This window comes from Lissotriton helveticus, chromosome 6 (genome assembly GCF_964261635.1).
Source record: "Lissotriton helveticus chromosome 6, aLisHel1.1, whole genome shotgun sequence".
Taxonomy (NCBI): Eukaryota; Metazoa; Chordata; class Amphibia; order Caudata; family Salamandridae; genus Lissotriton; species Lissotriton helveticus.
The window spans coordinates 648020878-648042526 of NC_136067.1; the positions used below are offsets into that span (position 1 = coordinate 648020878).

Below are 21649 nucleotides of genomic sequence, written 5' to 3' on the forward strand. Positions count from 1 at the left end.
CCAAGCATTATCAAAAAGCATGACACAAACCAACAGCAAAGAAGCTCAGAGCCTCATTTATGAGGCCCTGCTTCAGTTTTGCGCTGGTGATGCGTCACTTTTTGTGACGCATCGGCAGCATAAAACATGTGCCTTGTTGCGCCATATTTAAAAAATGACGCATCTAGGTAGATGCGTCACTTTTTAAACCCCTGCACCACATTATACCTGCGTCAGGTATAATGTATGCAGAGGGGGTGTTCCCCCGTAAAAAACCTCGTAATAGTGACGCAGTGAAATCTATGAGATTTCACTGCGTCACTTTTAGGACGCTGTTACGTCAAAATCTTGCGCCTGCCTCACAGCAGGCGTAAGACTGACGCAAACCCTTTCACATGCGGCTTTCCCCATTTGAAAAGACGCATTGCTGGAGTTGCGTCACTTTTGTGACACACTCCAGCAATGCGTCACTTTTGCGCTTACAGATACGTCAGAAATACTGACTTATCTGTAACTCCTTGCGACATGATGCGTCATACATTAAATATGACGCATCATTGGTGTCGCAAGGAGTGCGCAGTGAAAACTGACGCATCGCTGTTTTCATAAATAAGTCCCTCAGTGTGCTTCCTAATCTGAGGTAACACAGGTGACATGATTGTGAAAGGTTCAAATATTTTTATGTAATCATGCACACACTATTTATTCCTTCGCAAAAATGTAAAAGCCATTGATTTGCCCCAAAATGGTTTTTTAAATAACATTTTAGAAACAGAGCATAGGTCCTATGTACAAGCATTCCATTTCAGTACTGAAAACTCACTATTTTACAAAATACATTTCCTCTCTATTGCAAACATTCCTACCTAGCATTACTAAAAAAATGACACAAACCAACAGCAAAGAAGCTCAGTCTGCTTCCTAATCTGAGGTAACACAGGTGACATGATTGTGAAAGGTTCAAATATTTTTATGTAATCATGCACACACTATTTATTCCTTCTCAAAAATGTAAAACCATTGATTTGGCCAAAAATATTTTTTTGAATAACATTTTAGAAACACAGCGCAGATCCTATGTACAAGCATTCCATTTCAGTTCTGAAAACTCACTATTTTACAAAATACATTTCCTCTATCTTGCAAATATTGATACCATCCATATTCAAAAAACATCACACAAACCAACAGCAAAGAAACTCAATGTGCTTCCTAATCTGAGCTCTCTATCTATATTGAATGAATCATAACTCACCTTTACAAATGCTTTGGGAGATTGAGAACAGTGTCAGATACACACACCAATATTTCTTTAGCAGAACAAAAGTTATGTACTCCAGGCACTGCAACCATGAATGGCACAGAAAACCTCTAATTCTACACACATATCCCTCATGTTAACCAATTAAAACTCTTCCCTCTCTATTTTCGAACTAACACCCTTCCCCCCCTCAGCCCTTTCTGCCTGTTACCATAGCAACTCCCTCCTCACTCACCTCTCAGGGTTAAAAGTTTATTCTACAATGTTGCAAATGAACTCAGCAAGGATGTTTGACCTCTCAATACACCAGCTTATGAGGTGCAATCTTTCTTTTAATTACTTTTTCTTAACCATTCAAATGACTTCTTTCACAGAACAGAACCATGCACCCTAACTTTCAGTTTTCAACTATCTGAATCCACCAATCATTGCTTGTGATTCAACAGCACTGAAACTCCACTTTTTTTTTTTGCAAACTCCTACTATTCCAACTTCCATTTCATTCCTACACTTCATCTGACTGCACCAGAACCTCCTCTCACCATGTACTCTGTCTGGATTATTGGACATAGCTACATTCACTGGGCTCAAAGGTATGCAGCTATCAGAAATTTTCACAACCTTGATTTACCAAATGTGCACATAAAATGGATTGGCCAAAGAGGATTGAGATGTCATCAATTGATACCATTGGTGAAAACCTTTTACCATCTGCCACACCCTGACCTCATAATTTTGCACTGTGGTGGAAATGACCTAGGCACTTTGACTGGGGTAGGTCTGGAGATGGTTTTAAAGGACACCTTTGGGCAATTGATGACACTTTTTTCACAAACTGCCTTGGTATATTCCAATATATGCCAAAGACAGAAATGGAACTGGTCCAACCAATTTTGTCCACAATTTGAGAAAGCACGGAAACATGTGAATAAATCTGTTTCTGCTTACATGAGAGACTATAGAATGGGTTCAATATACAACAATAACTTGCGTTACAACATGCAAGATATCTACAGAGGAGATGGTGTGCACTTCTCAGATGAGGGGAATAGAATATTTCTCCTGAATATAAGACTGTGCATTGGAACCTACTTGTAGGTACCTAAATCAGCCCCAGAACCCAAAAGCTCTTTTCAGGGCTACCCTACATCTGATCACTCAAAATTATTATTTTACTCTAACTTTTTTCACTAATTTTCACCAAAGTACGCTCCCCGGTAAGCTTCCCGGTGCGCGTACCGGGCGCTCCCCCCGCGAAAATTAAAAAAATTGTTGGGTTTTTTTGGGCCTATATGGGCCTCCTAAGACCCCCTCAGAAAACCTAGAGGGTCAGGGGGTGTCTACCGTACCCCCTTTTACCCATTCCCAACGTTGTTTGTCCTCCATCTTGTGTCTCAATTCTTCCGAAACACAAGAGGGAGGACTCCCGTTGCGCTTACCGGTACGCGTCCCGGGGCGCTCACCGGTAAGCGCTCCCCAAAAAATTTAAAAGTTAATTTACATAAAAACCTCTGTAGAGATGTTCACCAAATATAGAATAGGCCATACTACATACCAGTCCCTAACATTTTCCCAAATTTGATGGAATTCCATTGAGCCATTTGGCCTGTAGCCCTGTCTAAATATCCTGAGGTAAATTACATGACAAAAACACATCTGAAGTGTTAGAATTTACAACCAATTAAAATGTTACTTTCAATTTCTAGTATTATTTCCTGACATTTGATTGGTTATGTACATGAATATAAATGAAAAAGAGGGAAACACAGCCATTTTGACTACAACTACCTGAGGTACATCTTGAAAGGATTTTCACATTTTTTCTTCTTCACCTCTCTCAAAAGTAAGTTGTTAATTTGTAAGGAGCACTTTAAATTAATTAGTAAAAACGTTTTCTGATAGTTATTTATTGTCCCTCTGTTATAGTTATAGCTTGAGATACGCTTCTCTATTATATTTATGGATTAAGTTAGGCTTCTCTAGTATCATTATGATTTTACTTAGTCTTCATCACATGCACTTTTTAATAGTTCTACTTCCTGCCTGATACACTGCCCAACGATAACTTCACTGTTAAAAACTCAGAAGTACCTGTCTGAACTTAAACCTAACAGTGCCCTATTTCTACTGATATATTTATTTTTTATGCAATTTACAGCAACAAAATGGAAGGAGAAGCAAAGAAATTTAATATTTCGTTCGAAATTGATCTCGAGAACAACCCAGAGGAAGAGATTGATGATTTAGACTTTTTGGATCAGTCTCTTGATCAAGAGTTTCTTAAATATGTGGAAGAAATGGAATCATGGAATCCAAATGAGGACATTCCTGACGAAATAATGTTGGAAGTGTTATTAAAGTTTGAAAAATCAGAGCAATACATTTTTATTTAATAATTAAAAATTGTTCCAGACATTATTCTTTTTTTATATGTAATTCATAAAATAGTACCAAAATGAATATAATATAATGTGAGACTTATAGTATACTGTGCAACTTTTTTATGTTGCATAGTAATTCTGCTCATAGTTACTTCCTTTCTCCCACTATATTATCTCCAATGTGTATTTCACATCTCTTTTTCATCTCCTGCCTCCATGTTGTTTCTACTTTCCTGACAAACTATGGTATGGATTTCATATACCACAATAACTTCTGTAACAACATGCAAATTATCTACAGAGGAGACAATCTACATTGAATTTAAAACTCTGCATTGGTACCTACATGCTGGTACTTGTATCACCCACACAACACAACAACTCTATGCAGAGCTACCCTACCTCTAAGCACTTTAAATTATTATTTTACTGTTTCACTGGGTTTGATTTTTGGTACGCTCCCCGGTAAGCTCCCCGGTGCGCGTACCGGGCGCTCCCCCCGCGAAAATCGAAAAAAAATGTACAAAAAATGTATGGCCCCCACATCAAACCTAGGGGGTCAGGGGGGGTCTACCCTGCCCCCTTTTGGTCATTTCCCCCTTTGTTTTTGCCACCTCTTGTGTCTCGATCCTACCGAGACACAAGATGGCAGCCGCTCCGGACTGTTTGGAATGTTTACAGACACCCGAGAGCCAATCAGCTTTCCGCTCGTGAACTCGCGTTGCGCGCTGGTACGCTCCCCGGTGCGCGTACCGGGGCGCGCTTACAGATATATATATTTTTTTTAACCTAAATTATTCAAAATCCTCTCCAGCACAAATCTTGAGACATAGCAAAGGCACATCGGGCTACCAGTCCCTACAATTTTGCCAAGTTTGGTGAAACTCCATTCAGCCGTTCGAGCTAAAAGTGAGTCCAACCGCCCTATGGAAATTAACATGGGGAAAACACGTTTTGGGACCCCCCTTTTATCTCGGCCCCCGCTTGACGAATCCCCCCCCAAACTTTCAGGAAAGGAGCGGAGCGCAGCGAGGCAAATTTGAGGAAAATTACAGGCAGATCCCTCAATCTGCGCCAAAGTTATTCCCAATAGAATGTTGCGGATTTCCTATGGAAAACAATCCTAACTATAACTACCTACTGGCGACCGCCAGTAGGTAATATACATATATATATATATATATATATTCACTGAAAAAACCATAGGTTATAGACCATATATAGTTAGGAATTAGCATTTACAAAACCTTGAAAATTCACTGAAAAAACCATAGGTTAGAGACCATATATAGTTAGCTGGACATTTTATTGACATAAAACCAATGAAATTCCATATATAGTTAGTTGCACTAACTATATATCGCGCACCCGCAATCCACTGCTGATGATGTCACATATTACATCATTCATGACATGGTCAGTGACATCACTGATGACATCACTGATGACATCTCAAATGACATCACTGATGACATCACTGATAACAACATCCAGTGATTTTTTGTTTCTGTAAAGTTTAAATATGTCTTACATATTGAAGAATGAGTGGATGTGTAAGTGTCTGGACGAAGGATTTAGTAGGTGCATGACTGACTGTATGAGTGAGTGATTAAATGTGTCTCACTGAGTGCATGGGTTAGTGACTAAACTGTCTTAATTTGTGCATCATTATGTCTGTTGTTCTGTAAACTGCTGCATTTGTTGATCAGTAGCTATATGAGTAACTATATGGGTTATTGATTGATTGCCCAAGTATTTGTATGGGAGACTGAGTGTGTGTGTGGCTAGCTGGGAGGTGTGTGACTCTGTGCAGATCAATGTGTACTTGTATCAATGATTGTATAAGAAGGTAAGTATGTGTTAGTATATGTTTGAAAATGTAAGGTGCTCTATGTTTAACTGTATAGACAAGAAAATGGAAGTGTCATTGATTCTTTACAGGACTGACTGGGTGTGTGAGTAACTCCATGGATGAGTGGCAGACTGTGAGTGTCTGTATAGGTGTATGAGTGCATATGATAGTGTTGTAAAGATGAGTGATTGTATGTATGAATGATTGTATGGGTGAATGAGTGAAGGTGTGTGTAGACGTAGCAATCAGTGAGTGCGTATGTAGTAACTAGTATTGGTGTGTCAATGGTTTCAAAAATTATACTCTGTATTTAACACTGGGTGAAACAGAGGTTATATTAAAATGTGAGGAGATGCATTGTATTGTCACATGAATGATATCATCAGTGATGTGGTCATTGATGTCAAATGAGATGTCATCAGTGATGTCATCAGTGATGTCATTTGAGATGTCATCAGTGATGTCATCAGTGATGTCACTGACCATGTCATGAATGATGTAATATGTGACATCATCAGCAGTGGATTGCGGGTGCGCGATATATAGTTAGTGCAACTAACTATATATGGAATTTCATTGGTTTTATGTCAATAAAATGTCCAGCTAACTATATATGGTCTCTAACCTATGGTTTTTTCAGTGAATTTTCAAGGTTTTGTAAATGCTAATTCCTAACTATATATGGTCTATAACCTATGGTTTTTTCAGTGAATTTTCAAGGTTTTGTAAATGCTAATTCCTAACTATATATGGTCTATAACCTATGGTTTTTTCAGTGAATTTCAATGGTTTTTTAATAGCAAATATCATAAGCTGTCGAATGTCAAGTACGTGGTAAGTAAAAACATTTTCGTGTTTATGCACACTGATCTGCTTTGAATGCTGCCCCCCCACCCCTCATTTCTATTAGGAGTACTCTCTCTTTGCAGATAGTGAAGGGTAGTTAACGCAGGCCTTTGCCCCGTTGTAATCCGTCGTGCCTGCTTCTCTCTCCATTTGATTGATTGTTCTCTTTGGTTCATTCTCTATTTACAAACAAGCACAGAGTCGCAATACTCTGTTTAGTCTTTGCAGATAGCGAAAAATCGTGTAAAAAAACAAAAGGAATCGAGCAAAATCAGTAGGCCACTAATGGGATCTCTTTTTGACCTCGCTAAAATAGAAACATTAGGAACAACCTGTTGAAAATAGCAATGTGTATGTACATAAGCGGCGTTCATTTGTGTTCACAGTACCCCTTGTTGATTGTTTGAATCGAGCATTGAATTGTTCGAAGTTGGTTCTCTTAAGGATCTTCTCTGCCTGCAAACAAGGAAGAATAGGAATATTCTCTCTCCCTTTGCAGATAGTGAAGGGTAGGTAACGCAAGCCTTTAACACGTCGTACCTATTTCATTCCTCATTGATTGATTGATTGTCCGAACATTGACTGTTTGGGAATTAGTTCTTTTTGGAGGTATTCCCTGTTTGCAAATAAACGTAGGAAAATCTTTGCAAGTAGTGAAAGGGTAGGTAATGCGGACCTTTCTCCCCGTTGTAATCTGTCATGCCTATCTACTCCCCACTGATTGATGCACCTGTTTCACCCGGACCATTTACTAGAGATATCTGGCCCAACAAGAGAGCACCCCTAGTGAAAAGGACATATGCAATAATAACGAAGTGATCACTGTATCCTGTTAACAGAAACTTTAGCATGAAACAACCTGGAAAGAAAAGAATAGGAAAACGAAAATCAGTAGGCCACTGATGAACTTTTTATTAAATAACAAACAAAGAAACGATAACAATACGTAATGATAAAACCTATTATTGTCCTAGAAACAAGAAACGTTAGAAGTAAGCCCGTAATAAGAAACCTGAAAACATCGCCCCTCACTGCCCCAAAACGTGTCTGTCCCACCGCCTGCCACGGCCAAATAACGGCAAACTGGGAAAGATAGAAGTCAGCAGACATCCGCCCCATTCTAGAAACTTCCAAAGGGCAACAGGTTTTCGGCTACGCCCAGCCGGAAGCAACACATATAAGGCGGGTCCTGCTGCCACGCCTCGGAGATCATCACGTAGGGTGTAGCAGGAGGAGAGGCCGAGGCCAGCGGGACCCGGCCAGGGGGATTGACAACGCTGGAGAGTTGCAGGGGGGGGAATGTCCGTGTCCTCGACCCTCCCCTCTCTCTCCCAGTCCGGCCGCGGTGGCCCTTGACAGTTTCAGGTAGTCCCGCCACATTCTCTACCAGTCCGGCCACCAACGGCCGGGGCCGATGGGATCCGGCTGCAGCCGATAAACCAAGGAACCCGTTCATGGGGCCAGAGCAAGGGGCGTCCGGCCGACATCCACCGGAAGCCCGGCCCGAAGACGGACGGGACACTTCTTCTCTCTTGAATAATGGCTTTGACAACACTGGGGGGGATGTCTTGCACATGCCTCCGACCCCCCCCCCCCCTCGTCCTCATCACCTGGTCCGGCCATAACAAATCTCAAGCGAGACGCCGTGGGGTGCACTGGGAGGGAGAGACGGTGCGAACAGGCCTCTCCCGCCTCCCCAGTGGAGGCTTCCCACCTGCACCCTCAGCGCTCCAGGCGCCCGGAAAAGGGTTCTTCCACTGTGGCGATGCTGCAACGTCTCGCCCGGCAGGGTGGAGCCCGTCCGCTCATTTGACCCCGCGATCGCCAGTAGCTACCGAACTCTCAAAATGGCGATCGACCTGGCAAGAGCGGGCCCAGCATAAAGAAATGGCCCGGTCACTGGTTGACTCCACCACAGTAGTCCTCCACGACCTTGAAGATTCTAGAGGAGCCGCGGGAGTCTCCGACCCCCGCAGACACCCCCGATGGGGAATGACTGCCATGATCGCCCGTGGAGTGACGAAACTGTATCCGCGGGACGTCGGCGCTCCCATGCTGGCGCCAGCCTCACTTTGAATTACTAGAATCCTGCAAACCTCAGTTCCGGTGAAAGCACACTGTGACCCGGTAGGAAAAATTGTTGCACCCCCTCCCCTTTTTGACTGATAGTTCAAACCACCGATCCTTTCCTTTGCCCTTTTACCAGAACTTTGGACTGCCTCCCCCTCTTTTACATTTTCTAGAGAAAACAAAACATTAACCACTACATTAGCATAGCAGTTGACACCAGAACTGTTTTCAAATTGAAAACCAACAACATCTTCAACAGAATCCTTTTTGTTTCTGCTGTGACCCTGCTACAGCACAGGCATTGTCCCCAGCAGTAATTCTGCAATGCCGGTAAGAATACCTGTGGTGCCTACTGGACTCACTCACCCCCGCGGCGCCCCACGCCGTTATTTGCTGGGCGGCAACTTACTAGACATCACCTTCGTGCCATCTAGATTTCAGCGCGTTCTGCTGCCTTGGAACTATTCGCACAACAGACTGCTACTGACGACCCACCCCCAGGCAACATCTTCTGAATTTTCATAATTTGAAAGAACTAGTAACATGTCCTCATCAGGAATTTCCTCATGAAAAGTCTGCAATGATGATTCTTGTAACTCTATGGTCTCCAAACATTCGATAAATTCGCCATCAAGAGATTGATCAAAAAAATCATTCAAGTCATCTCCTCCTTGTGAGAAAATTTCATTATTGGTGCTGTCAATTTCAATAAATGTATTGGATAATTCAAAAGAAATTGCCACGGTCTCTTCGTTGTTTAAATGTTTTTACTGTTTTTGTTTTGTTGTATATATTTATAAGTTATTAAAGTTTTATAATCCTACTACTTTGTTGGAGTGCTATATATTTTTAATGTGACACATAAATGTAAAAACTTTGATGTACAAAGAGTCATCCCTGGAATCTTCCGCTTCAGGCTCGGTCCCCTCCCCAATCACAATACAGGATGGTTTTCAGATAGTAGGAACACGTGTGGTGTGACGGATCTCATCGGGTGTGGGCCTTGATCTACTATAACTCCTTTGAAGAGGGGTGATTCTTTACAGCTGGGGCCATAAACTACATCTGCAGGGCTAGCTGATAGCCTGGACAATCGGACACAGAGGAAGAGGAGTGTCAGAGGGTGCGGTAGTGAATAGGGCGAAAGGGAGGTGTCGGGCGGGCACAGAGTGTGATTCTCAGGGAAGAGCAGCGCAGATGGGGAGAGGTTTATTGCCCATGCATAACACAGAGAGCGGGGGTGACCAGTGCCTGGGGAAGATGCTTGCGAGGGTGGGGAGCCATGCTAAGGATCGACAGCGTGCAGAGAGTGGGTCTGGTCAAGGCATCTAAAATGGCTGCCGTGCACGACAAAAGTGTGGCATTTCAAAAAAGGCAAGATGGCGCAAACAATGTTTTTCAACACTTCCTCATTTCCTTCGAATCGAACGTTAACAGACGTTGGTGCATATTACCAAAGTTAAGCGATATTTATCGCTAACGATGCTTACCAACGAATTTTTTACCGCTAAGCATCGTCAGAAATTATCGAAGATAAACCTTGCTATTATCAAGGTTTATCGCAAATGCGATAAAAAACGACCGCAATGCATTAATATCGCTGAAAACTCAGCGATATTCATGCATTACCGAGCTAATGCTCTTAGCCATGTTATCCACCTCCCATTGGATAACATGGCTAAGAACTGCTCAGGGCAGGTGTTAGTTTTTGGAGATATTCGCGCTTAGCGCGAATATCTCCAAAAGTTGGTAATAGGAGATATATATCTTGCATGTTGTAATGCAAATTATTGTGGTATATGGAACTCATACCATAATCTCTCAGGAAAGCAGAAACTGATCCTTTTGGGACCGCCTGAGAAGGCCTAGGGGGTGAGGGGTACTCTACTTTGCCCCCTTTTCACGTTCCGAACTATTTTATTTTACTCTCTTCTGTAATTACACAAAGTAGCAGCGATAAGATGCATCAGAGACACACAGTGAGAGAAAGGAGGCCGGAGATGAAGAAGAGATGTCAAATACACATTGGAGATAATATAGTGGGAGAAGGGAAGTAAATATGAGTAAACTTACCATGTAACATAAAAATGTTGCACTCTATACTATAAGTCTCATTTTATACTACAATCACTTCGCTACAACCTCATAAATTAAAAATAAAAATGAATAATGTCTCAAACAATTTTTGATTTCTAAATATAAATTTATTCTTCTGAATTTTCTAAATTTGAAAGAACTAGTAACATGTCCTCATCAGTAATTTCCTCTTCAATCATCTCATCTGGAATCTCCTCATTAAAAGTTTGCAATGATGATTCTTGTAACTCTATGGTCTCCAAACATTCGATAAATTCGCCATCAACAGATTGATCAAAAAAATCATTCAAGTCATCTCCTCCTTGTGACAATATTTCATTATTGGTGCTGTCAATTTCAATCAATGTAGTGGAATCATTCAAGTCATCTCCTCCTTGTGACAATATTTCATTATTGGTGCTGTCAATTTCAATCAATGTAGTGGACAATTCAAAAGAAATTGCCACGGTCTCTTCATTGTGAGCCATTTTATTTTGAAATTGCTTGCTGTAAATTGCAGAAAAAAATAATCACTTTCATTTATCGTTTTTAGTAATACATAATATAAAACTAACTTTATCAAGTATTTAGTATAACAGAAGGACTGCAAATAAATAACAGAAAACATTTTTCAAATTATCTTCAAGTGTACAACATAGTTCCCCTTACAAATTAACAACTCACCTTTTTAAAAGTAGGAGAAGTGTTAGTACTGTGTAAATCAAACACCAGAAATTCACCACCAAAAATTCCTCACAAATGTACCTCAGACAGTAGTATCACAAAATGGCTGTGGTTTCCTCTCATTTGAGATATATACATAACCAATTAACTTTCATCACACACAAATACAAAACCAAAGTAACATTTTAATTGGTTCTAAATTTCAACACTTTCAAATGTGTTTTCCCCATGCAATTTTCCATAGGACATTTACATACGTCTACAGCCTGAATGGCTGAACGGAATTACACCAAACTTGGCAAAATGGTACATCAAACCTAAGAGGTCAGGAAGGATCTACTATGCCCCCTTATGGTCATTTGCCCCTTCGCTTTGGCCTCCTCTTGTCTCTCGATCCTACCGAGAGACAAGATGGCGGCCGCTACGGACTGTTTGGAATGTTTACAGACGCCGGAGAACCAATCAGCTTCGCAAAGCTCCGTAACGCGAAAAGTACGCGAAGCGGAGCGCTGTTACAGATATATATCTTTTTTTGAACGTTAATTTCTCAAAATCCACTGGAGCACATATATTGAGACCTAGCAAAGGCACATCGGGCTACCAGTCCCTAATATTTTGCCAAGTTTCGTGCAAATCCATTCAGCCGTTCGATTATTATTATTATTTATTTTTTTTGCCCCGCGGGGCCCTTTTAAAACCTCCACATCAAACCTAGGGGGTCAGCGAGGATCTACTATGCCCCCTTATGGTCATTTGCCCCTTCGCTTTGGCCTCCTCTTGTCTCTCGATCCTACCGAGAGACAAGATGGCGGCCGCTACGGACTGTTTGGAATGTTCACAGACGCCGGAGAACCAATCAGCTTCGCTTCACAAAGCTCCGTACCGCGAAAAGTCCGCGAACCGGAGCGCTGCCCGGTCCGCTGTTACAGATATATATCTTTTTTTGAACGTTAATTTCTCAAAATCCACTGAAGCACATATATTGAGACCTAGCAAAGGCACATCGGGCTACCAGTCCCTACAATTTTGCCAAGTTTCGTGCAAATCCATTCAGCCGTTCGGGCTAAAAGTGAGGCCAACCGCCCTATGGGAAACTCAATGTTAAAAATACGTTTTGGGACCCCCCTTTTTTCTCGGCCCCCCCTTGACGAAACCCCCCCAAATTTTCAGGGGCTGCTCAGAAGCAAAATGTTCCATTTTCCTGAAAATTTCAGCCAATTCCGTCCACAAACGCCAAAGTTATTAGACATAGAATTTTCAAAAATCCCATAGAGAAAAAATCCTAACTATATATACCTACTGGCGACCGCCAGTAGGTAATATATATATATATATATATATATATATATATATATATATATATATATATATCCCAACGTAGAAAGGTTGCCCTCGATGGGAGTGCCCTTCAGGTATAAGCACTTGTTGCCGTGAGGACCACAGACTGCTGGTATTCAGAGCTGGCATCCAACATGAACAGGCTTTACGCATTTCGAATTACTGTTCTTGATCACAAGCCCCTATGTTAAAAGAGACCAACAGCAAACTGAGCTGGGAACACCTGTGTTTTATTCAAAAGCCACGCCTCCAGGGCGTGTTCTTCCGCCCGCTTGGGCTTCTGGTATTTGGAGTCTCAGAAAATTACAATCCGCAGTGGGTGTTTGCTGGCTCTTATGATAAAAACATATACAGTCCCAAGTGAGTTGACAACAGCCCCCGAAGTCCAACAGTTGCTGTACATTAAACAGTCACTCAATTTTAGTGCCTCTCCATACCTTTAGTGCGTAGGAAGTCCACAAGTGCAACCTTTTTACGTTGGGATAATAGCGGCTATGTCTAGTCGCGGGAGCAGCCCGCCGCGATCAGTGTGGATCCTGAGCGTGTGGACTTCCTACGCACTAAAGGAATGGAGAGGCACTAAAAGTGAGTGACTGTTTAATGTACAGCAACTGTTGGACTTCGGGGCTGCTGTCAACCCACTTGGGACTGTATATATTTTGATAATAAAAACAATATTTTGTAATAAATTTAATCTATGAATTGCTTTTCTCTTCAGTGCTAACGCATAGATTGTTTTATGTACCCATGCACGTAACCTGGTGCTACTGTTCGTTTTTCTAAATAACTTAATAGGATAGAAACCTTTCTGCACAATAGCTAAGAAATCTCAGCTCTTTCTATTAGGGTTCTGTTAAAAGGTCTTTCCCCCATGATGATAAGCAGTTGTCTCCAAACGTTCATAGTGTCATAGCCTCGTTATTCCCAGGACTTTCAGTCCTGCATCATCTCTGGTCGAGGACTGTATGCAACATTTCTCTAACATGTTTACTTGTCTTCCCCTTCTTCGCGCATATATACTCCTCGATCCTGATGTTATTCCTTCAGGACCTCTTCTCTAAGTCCTCCTGCTTTTCCTGAAATATTATATTTATTTTCCCCAGCTACGTTATGTGGCGGGGTTATTGCTGTAGCTGAGAGAATCTGTTTGTCGCCTCCTACAATGACTTCATCTTGTCATCCAACTCATCCGTGTCCCTTTGTATGTCAGCTTCACAGAAACTTTCAATTTATAATTCACTCTCACACTGTTGCACCAACTGCGTGACACAACAAAATTAAAACCTTAATGGTGGAGATTGATTCACATACCTTCACCCCTGGTAGAGACCAATTCAGCACCTCAAATTATTTGACACAAGGAGTTCTCCACTTTCTTCCCTGATACTTCTGCAACTTCTTTTTGGGGTGGCTAGATCTGGTTAGCTGAACAACGTCAGTCCAGTAACAAACTTTAAACAACTGAATCACTAAGTTGGACCAGTACCTCTGCCATTAATCCCCACTTAGTTGTTAATGGTATTGTTCCTGCTGCTCTTAAAGACACCACGGCAACTCCCTTTCTCTGGAAGCCAGGAGCAGATTCCTTGGTTTTTAAAAAGTTATTACCAATATTGTTACTTCCTTTTGCTCTTAGCTAGTGGAAAGGTTTGTAGCAAAGCCACTTTCTCAAGGACACTAGGGCATGATTTCAGCCATTACATAATACAGAGACAGTGCCTCTACCGATTATGAATGAGCTGGAATGGGAGCAGGAACCAATGCTTTCATCTCATTAGATCTCTCTGCTGCCTTCGCCCAGTTGAGTACTCTCCTTGGTGAACCATGTTGAGGCTTTGGGCATCGGGTGCTAGGCCTTAATGAGGTTCATATCACTCTTTACAGGCTGAACATGTATCGTCAGATTGGGCAACTTTTTGTCCAACACATTGCATGCAATTTCAGAGTGAATCGTGGTCCTCAATCTCACCCCATTTGTTCACCAGCTATGTAATCCCGGTTGCTGAAGCTTTAATTGAGAAATGTGTTAGAGCATTTATGTATTCTGACGACATCCAAATCTTGCTGTCTCTAGACAGTTACTCTCCCCTCGCCTCACATTCCACCAAACAATGCCTGTCTGTAGCAGTGGCTGGGTTGTAATAAACTAAAGTGAAACGTAGCGAAGACAGAAGTTCTGCTTATTAATTGTCATAATGACTTATGGCTTGATGCCTACTAGCCTTCGGAGGTGGGCACTCTTCCACTGTTTGCTCAAAATGTGTAGAGCTTGAAAGTAAAGATCAACAGTTCTTTCTCGGTCTGGCAAGTTCTGTCTGTTCTGTCATTGTGCATGTATCATATAAAAAGCCTGAAAAAGATTGCCCCTTTATTGACACTAGAAAGCAGGCACCTTGTATCAGCTGCATAGATTGGGTCCAGTTTGGACTAGTCGAACATCCTCTACTTACAGTTTTCTACACTCCACAAGAATGTTTATTTTGATAGCCCAAAACATGGCCAATGCCTCCTTCTCAGTAGTGCAATGTCTACATTCAGCCTCCGGCAAAGCCCTAGATACAAAGGCAATAAGGACTTTCTTTCAGATCATGCCGCTGTTTCAGTTCCACTCCTAGGTGCTTGTCTCTGGCGTCCGCAACAACACAGTGGATAATACGAAGAGAGAAATGCATACTCCTTACATCTGTGGCCTTAATAAGATAGAAACCTTTCTGCACAATAGCTAAGAAATCTCAGCTCTTTCTATTAGGGTTCTGTTAAAAGGTCCTTTCCCCATGATGATGCAGACTGTGAGCATTCACAAGACTCTCCTTAACCTCTGCAAATTCTTCTCGCATTCCCTACTCCACATATAGTCTGCACCCTTCCTCAGCACGGCTCACATGGCACAAGTAAATTAGGTACAAACTGAGAATAGAATGTTTCTCACCAAAAACGAGAGTGCTTCTTCTTTCTTTATGGATCTAGGTATTTCCTGTGTGGTTTTAATTGATTCATCTTTGGGGCAGACCCCATCAGCAGAGATTACATGACCTAGGTAGCTCAATTCCTGACCAGCAAATTTGTATTTTTACCTGGAAATTTAAATCTATTATTCCTCAAGGCTCAATTTCATAGGGAATATCTATTATGGTAATGCTTACCAAATTTCCGTAACAAAAAAAAAAATAATTACAAAAACGTAATAAGTCCATTAAATTATAGGGTTAGGTTTGATGAGGTCATACTGATAAATTTTGAAGCTTAACAGATCAGCTCTGGATAGGGAGTCCTCTCTAGCAGGGCAGAACGGACCTACATGAAATCTCACCATATCACGTAAGGGCAGCACTGAGCGGGGTTTAGATGTGTAGCAGGGTAACTCCTGATGTCCTCGGATACAGCCTGACCTTGAGCGGGGTAGATCCTCTCCAGCTCTTGAGACAATTAAGTTCTTTCAAGCCATTAGCTGGACTGAATAATTTTTATTTAAAGCTTAAACAACGTTTGGTGAGACAGGAAGGAGTATTTTGACCTAATTGTCCTGTGATAATGTGTTGTCTTTTCTATTTTCTTCCCCTTCACAGACACTTGAGGACTTGAACATCAGCATTTCAGAATGGAGAAAAGGCAGGTTCCAAGACCAAAAGGAGAAGTGCAGTATTCACCCAAACCCGTAAGAGTTGCACTCCCTTCTTCTTGTATCCATAATGTGTCCTCTTCAAGAAACCAAACTGATGCTCAGAGGGACTGTGAGATGGAACCTCTATCAGGGAACCTGCCTAACATGATCCTTTTATCTATGTTGGAACAGTTGGAAGCCAAACTGGATAACTTGCAGAATACCTTGGAGGGCGTGCCGTCAAGAGTCGCTGGGCTTATGGAGCAAATCTGGATAGCAAAGGGTCTGGATTACCTTGAAAATGGGGGTGTGTCTTTGGAGATGGCAAGTGCGGTGGTTGTTAGAGATTATCCTCTCAGCAGGTCCCCTCCGATCAATCTTTCAGTCAGGGCAAAGGAGGAGAACCAATGCCTTCAATCTACATCTCCACCTGGACGTGATCCACAGCCGGATCAGTGTCTACAACCTACGTCTCCTCATGGGCATGAACCAAAGCAGAGCCGGAGCTTCCAACCTCTGTCTCCGGCTGGACCACACCAGGACGGTACTGGCTCCAGGTGCCCTCCTCCGGATGTTCAAGTCATCCCAGGTGAGCAAAGCCTTCGTCTTCCACCAAGGTTTGATGATGGGCAGGAACCACAGCAGGACCAGTGCATACAACTAGTTTTCCCAGTTGAACAGAAACAAGAGGAGCACGTGAAGAAAGAACCATTGTATGCAGATAGTTGGGGCGCACAACAGAACGTCTGCCTGCAGCCACTGTTTCATGAGGGACATGAGCCACAGCAAAACCACTGCACACAACCAGTGCTCCCAGATGGAGAGGGACCAAGTGAACTCCTACAGCAAGAGTTGTTGTGGTTTGATGGTGACGGTCAACGGCAAAACCTCTGCAGACAACCAGCATTTCAAGAAGACCAGAGTCTGCAGCTCAACACATGCCTGCAGGTTCTTTCTAATGCACATGAACCACATCAGAACTGCAAGACCGAACCAATGCACCTTGAGGCACTCAGTCCAGATCGCGGCTTTAAGCTAGAACCACCGAGTTCTCAGGACTACGATCAGAACTACAAGCAAGAACCACTGGGCCCTGAGGGCTACGATCAGAACTACAAGCAAGAACCACTGGGCCCTGAGGACCGAGATGAGAACTCTGACCTACAACCAACATGTGCTGATGCTCAGGGCCCATCTGGATCCTCATCCTTCCTGCCACAGAATGCTGCTGATACTGATGGAGCTATCACTACAGACCCACTGGAAAGAGGAAATACAGACGCAGATGGATTGCTGCTCAAAGCCATCCCAGGTATTTGTTTCGTACTGAATGACCATGCAGAATGTCGAGTAATTTGTACTGTTCTGAGGGAATGTAGCATAAAATATCTCCAAAGTGGATCTTTCCAGATTTTAGTAAGACCTGCAGGGGGCCAAATCTGAGTTGTATGGACTGGTGTCTTTGGGGTGTGGGCCCTTGAGTACACCAGAAGCGGTTATTTACCTAGTATCTGCTTTATTTTCGCAAAGGAGTTTCTCCTTCTCGTTCAGTGATAGGCTAAGAATTGGGACTCTGCACATGAAAAATGACCTGAATTCTTGTCTGTGCATGAGACGCCCCCATCCGGGCACAGGACCTCTGAGGAATTAGTGGCAGAATCAGTGATTTCAATCCAAGCACCGCGAAACTCACCATCCCCTAAGTGCGAGATGAAGGTGAGGTGTTATTCACCAAGAGTAACATTGCCCTTTTTTGTTGCTAGTGCACACTAAAGCACTTTAGAGATGGGGCTGGGTCTATGTGATGTGTGAGTGCACAGAATATAAGAGGATTTCTGGGTCAGTCAGGGTCTGCTGCTTAGGAGGAGAGGAAGGCAGTGTGAAGAAGACAAGTGATCTGTAAGTCAGCTTTGTAGTGGTAGAATGCATAGGGTAAGGTCCACGGCACACCAGAGCCTTCGATAAGAAGTGGTTTATATCTGTAGTGTGTAGGTACATGTACATAGAACTGGGTGGCCTGCAGGTCAGAGAGGGTCAGTTGTAGTAAAACATACTACATCATGTAGAACAATGTACAAGTTCAGAGAGGTTTCAAGATTAAGTGTGGTCTGTAGGGTTATGTGCACAATACAAGGTGGTCTGAATATCAAGCTGGGTTGGTTGTATTACAGTATACAGGATAGGGTGATCTATTTAATTATGTTTATTTTATCTAATATGGGCCCCATTATAAGGCCTTAGCTATGTCTGCCATTATGTCTCCTATTACATTTCCCTCACTTTTTCCTCCGTCCAAGTCAGAAATATCAGCGATTAAAGAAACTTTGCTGGAGGATGAGTGAAGTAAGTGGTGATTGCTCTGAGATATATGGAATTACTGTCGAAATTTGGCTCTGAAATATGTGGAATTACTGTGGAAATTAGGCATCTGATTCCCGCAGTCATTCCAGAGTACTATGATTACATAAGATTATTGGCTCTGTGATCATGTTTATGCGAACAATAGTTTTATGATATCACATGTATCTTTTGAAGGCCAATTCATATTTCTTCCTTCTTTAGATAGCTATTGTGTCTTAGCTTCTCTTTAGACAATTCAGTGCACATTACGAGGACCAAATCATGCAAGTTTCTGCCTCTTGGCACAAAATGGTTCAGTACAGTGTGTTGCGATAAGCTGTAAGCATAGCCCTTGCAGCATCGTCCACTTTGATACCCGCCCTGATAAAAAACCCTGATTGGCCAATCTGTTCATCCTCTCTGCTTGACCATTACTCTGTGGGTGATGAAGCCTCTTTTGCCCACAGCAGATGCCCGGCTCCTAACAATCTCTGCCCTAGCCGGAACACAACCATCATGGGTAAGCCCTTATACTCTCAATCCACACGAGGCTAAAACCCGATGGTCATTTGAACACCCCGTTTTTCCTTAGACGATATCGGCTGAGTGCATGTAGGCCAGCAAATCACTAGTATAAATATTGTCGTCACCTGACGCCCGCCGTAGTGATTTTTGTAAATATCAAACGCGAGCATGCTGCCCAGATCCTTGCACTTTGCACGCATGCTGGAAATAGCAGTTTGTATGAGTCTACTGCCATCGTACCACATGTCTCAGTTTAGCACTCAACAACGGCATTAGCTGGTTGACCCCTCCCGTTCAGGCTGTCTGCAACCACTGAATGTACAGCACGGTATGCCGGTTCCGAATCAAACTGGTTGCCTAAAACTTGCGCATTGTTGTCAGTTAGTGTTTTAATTACAATTATTGTTTGTCTGTTCCTTCCCCTTTTTTCCCCCCAACAGGCGGTTCTAATTTTCATATGCCAGGCAAATGTGTATATTGTCAGTCCTGATGATGATCCCGAATTATTAAGAGCAAGGGATCGAAACGTCCGTCGACTTCTTTTAGTGTTGTCACAACTTACCACTGTGTATAATTTCGTTGTGTTCAACACGTTGGCAATACTTCTATTTGATACACTGATTTAAAAGTGGCAAATTTTGCTTAGTCTTTGCCTGTAACCCTTTGCACGTTGTATATGTTTCTTTCCAAACACTCCCCTCCCAAGTACGGTACAGGACTGTGCCCTACTGTTACCCCTTTCTCCATTTTTGTGATTTACTACAAAATAAAACCCAAGTCCGGCTGGACATAGGAGGAATATAGCTACCTATTATGGCCTATATGTTATTTTTTGCGTGATCTCTTCAAATGCTAAGGACCTTTGTTCTCAGTAATATATAATTGATACCCACAGTCCTAAGCAAACTGTTCGGGTTCCCTTGTTGTATTTAAAAGTACCTGCCAAGCCAGTGGCATATCAGGTGGCACCACAAAGGCCCTCCTTATACCACTACCTGGGGTGGGGGTTCCCTTTGAAAGAGTTGGGATTGACATTGTTGGACCAATGGATCCCCAAACAGCATCTGGGCACAGGTTTATTCTGGTGGTAGTGGATCTTGCCACCAGATACCCAGAGGCTATTTCCCTTAGGACCACGACAGCACCTGTGGTGGCAAGAGCCCTTTTGGGAGTATTCTCAAGAATGGGTTTCCGTAAGGAGGTAATCTCAGACAGAGGTGCAAACTTTATGTCTAGTTATCTGACTGCAATGTGGAAAGAGTGTGGAGTGAATTACAAATTCACCACACCCTATCACCCACAATGCAATAGTCTAGTTAAAAGATTCAACAAGACCTTAAAGGGTATGATTAAGGGTCTCCCTGAAAAGCTCAGGCGGAGATTGGACATCCTACTGCCCTGCCTTTTATTTGCATACAGAGAGGTCCCACAAAAGGGGGTTGGCTACAGCCCTTTTGAACTTTTGTTTGGGCATCCTGTTCGAAGACCTCTTTGTCTGGTGAAAGAAGGATGGGAGTTACCTCTCAAACTTCCCAAGCAAGACATTGTGAACTATGTACTTGGTCTCCGCTCCAGGATGGCTGAGTACATGAAAAAGGTATCCAAAAACCTTGAGGCCAGCCAGGAATTGCAAAAGGCCTGGCATGGCCAAAAAGCTGTACTGGCTGTTTACCAGCCAGGACAGAAAGTGTGGGTGTTGGAGCCAGTGGCCCCAGCAGCTCTCCAAGACAAGTGGAGTGGACCCCACACTATTGTTGAGCAGAAGGGAGATGTCACCTACTTGGTTGACCTTGGAACTCCCAGGAGCCCCCTTAGGGTGCTTCATGTCAACAGACTGAAAAAATATGTTGACAGGGCAGACATGGGCTTGCTCATGGCTACTGATGAAGGACAGGAGGAAGAGAGTGACCCTCTCCCAGACCTGCTCTCTCCGAACCCTGATGATGGGTCAGTTGATGGAGTAGCCTTGGCAGGCAACCTCACTGACCAGCAGCAGAGTGACTGCAGACAAGTTCTGCAGGCATACAGACATATGTTTTCACTGACTCCAAGTCAGACTACCTTGTGCACCCATGAGGTGGACACTGGAGACAGTCTGCCTGTTAAAAGTAAGATTTACAGGCAACCTGATCATGTCAGAGAGTTTATCAGGACAGAAGTCCAGAAAATGTTGGAATTGGGAGTTATTGAGCCCTCAGAGGGCCCTTGGGCCAGTCCAGTAGTCCTTGTGCCAAAACCTCACACCCAGGGTGGTAAGAGAGAGATTAGGTTTTGTGTGGATTACAGAGGCCTCAATGCTGTCACTAAGACATATGCCCATCCAATCCCTAGGGCAGATGAGCTCATAGACAAATTGGCATCTGCCAAGTTCTTGAGCACATTTAACCTAACAGCTGACTATTGGCAGATCAGACTAGCTCCGTGGTTCCCAAATTGTGCGCCGCGGCACCCCGGTGCGCCGTTATCAGTTGCCAGGGGCGCCGCGGCACGATGTGGGAAATTGCAGTGGCAGCGCTAGAAATTTAGAAATGACACCTGCATAATTGTGTCAAATCCGCCGCTTTAAGGAAACAGGAATGGAAAGAAAGGGTGAGCTGCAGGGGCTCTTGGAAGGGGTGAAACAACAGCAAGGCCTCATTAACATGCAAATGATCTTTTAAGGACCTGTGAAGTGCTGGGGTGTGGCTGTGTGCGCG

General features: G+C 43.0%; 1 protein-coding gene across 1 annotated transcript in view; it reads left to right on the forward strand.

The window, feature by feature from the left end:
- LOC144762828 (uncharacterized) overlaps positions 1-21649 on the forward strand; it is a 111772-nt gene that overhangs the window by 61261 nt on the left and 28862 nt on the right. Inside the window, exon 2 of the mRNA XM_078648110.1 lies at positions 16054-17400. Coding sequence (XP_078504236.1) covers positions 16086-17400 — 1315 coding nt within the window. The 5' untranslated portion in view covers positions 16054-16085. The remainder of the gene's footprint in view (positions 1-16053; positions 17401-21649) is intronic.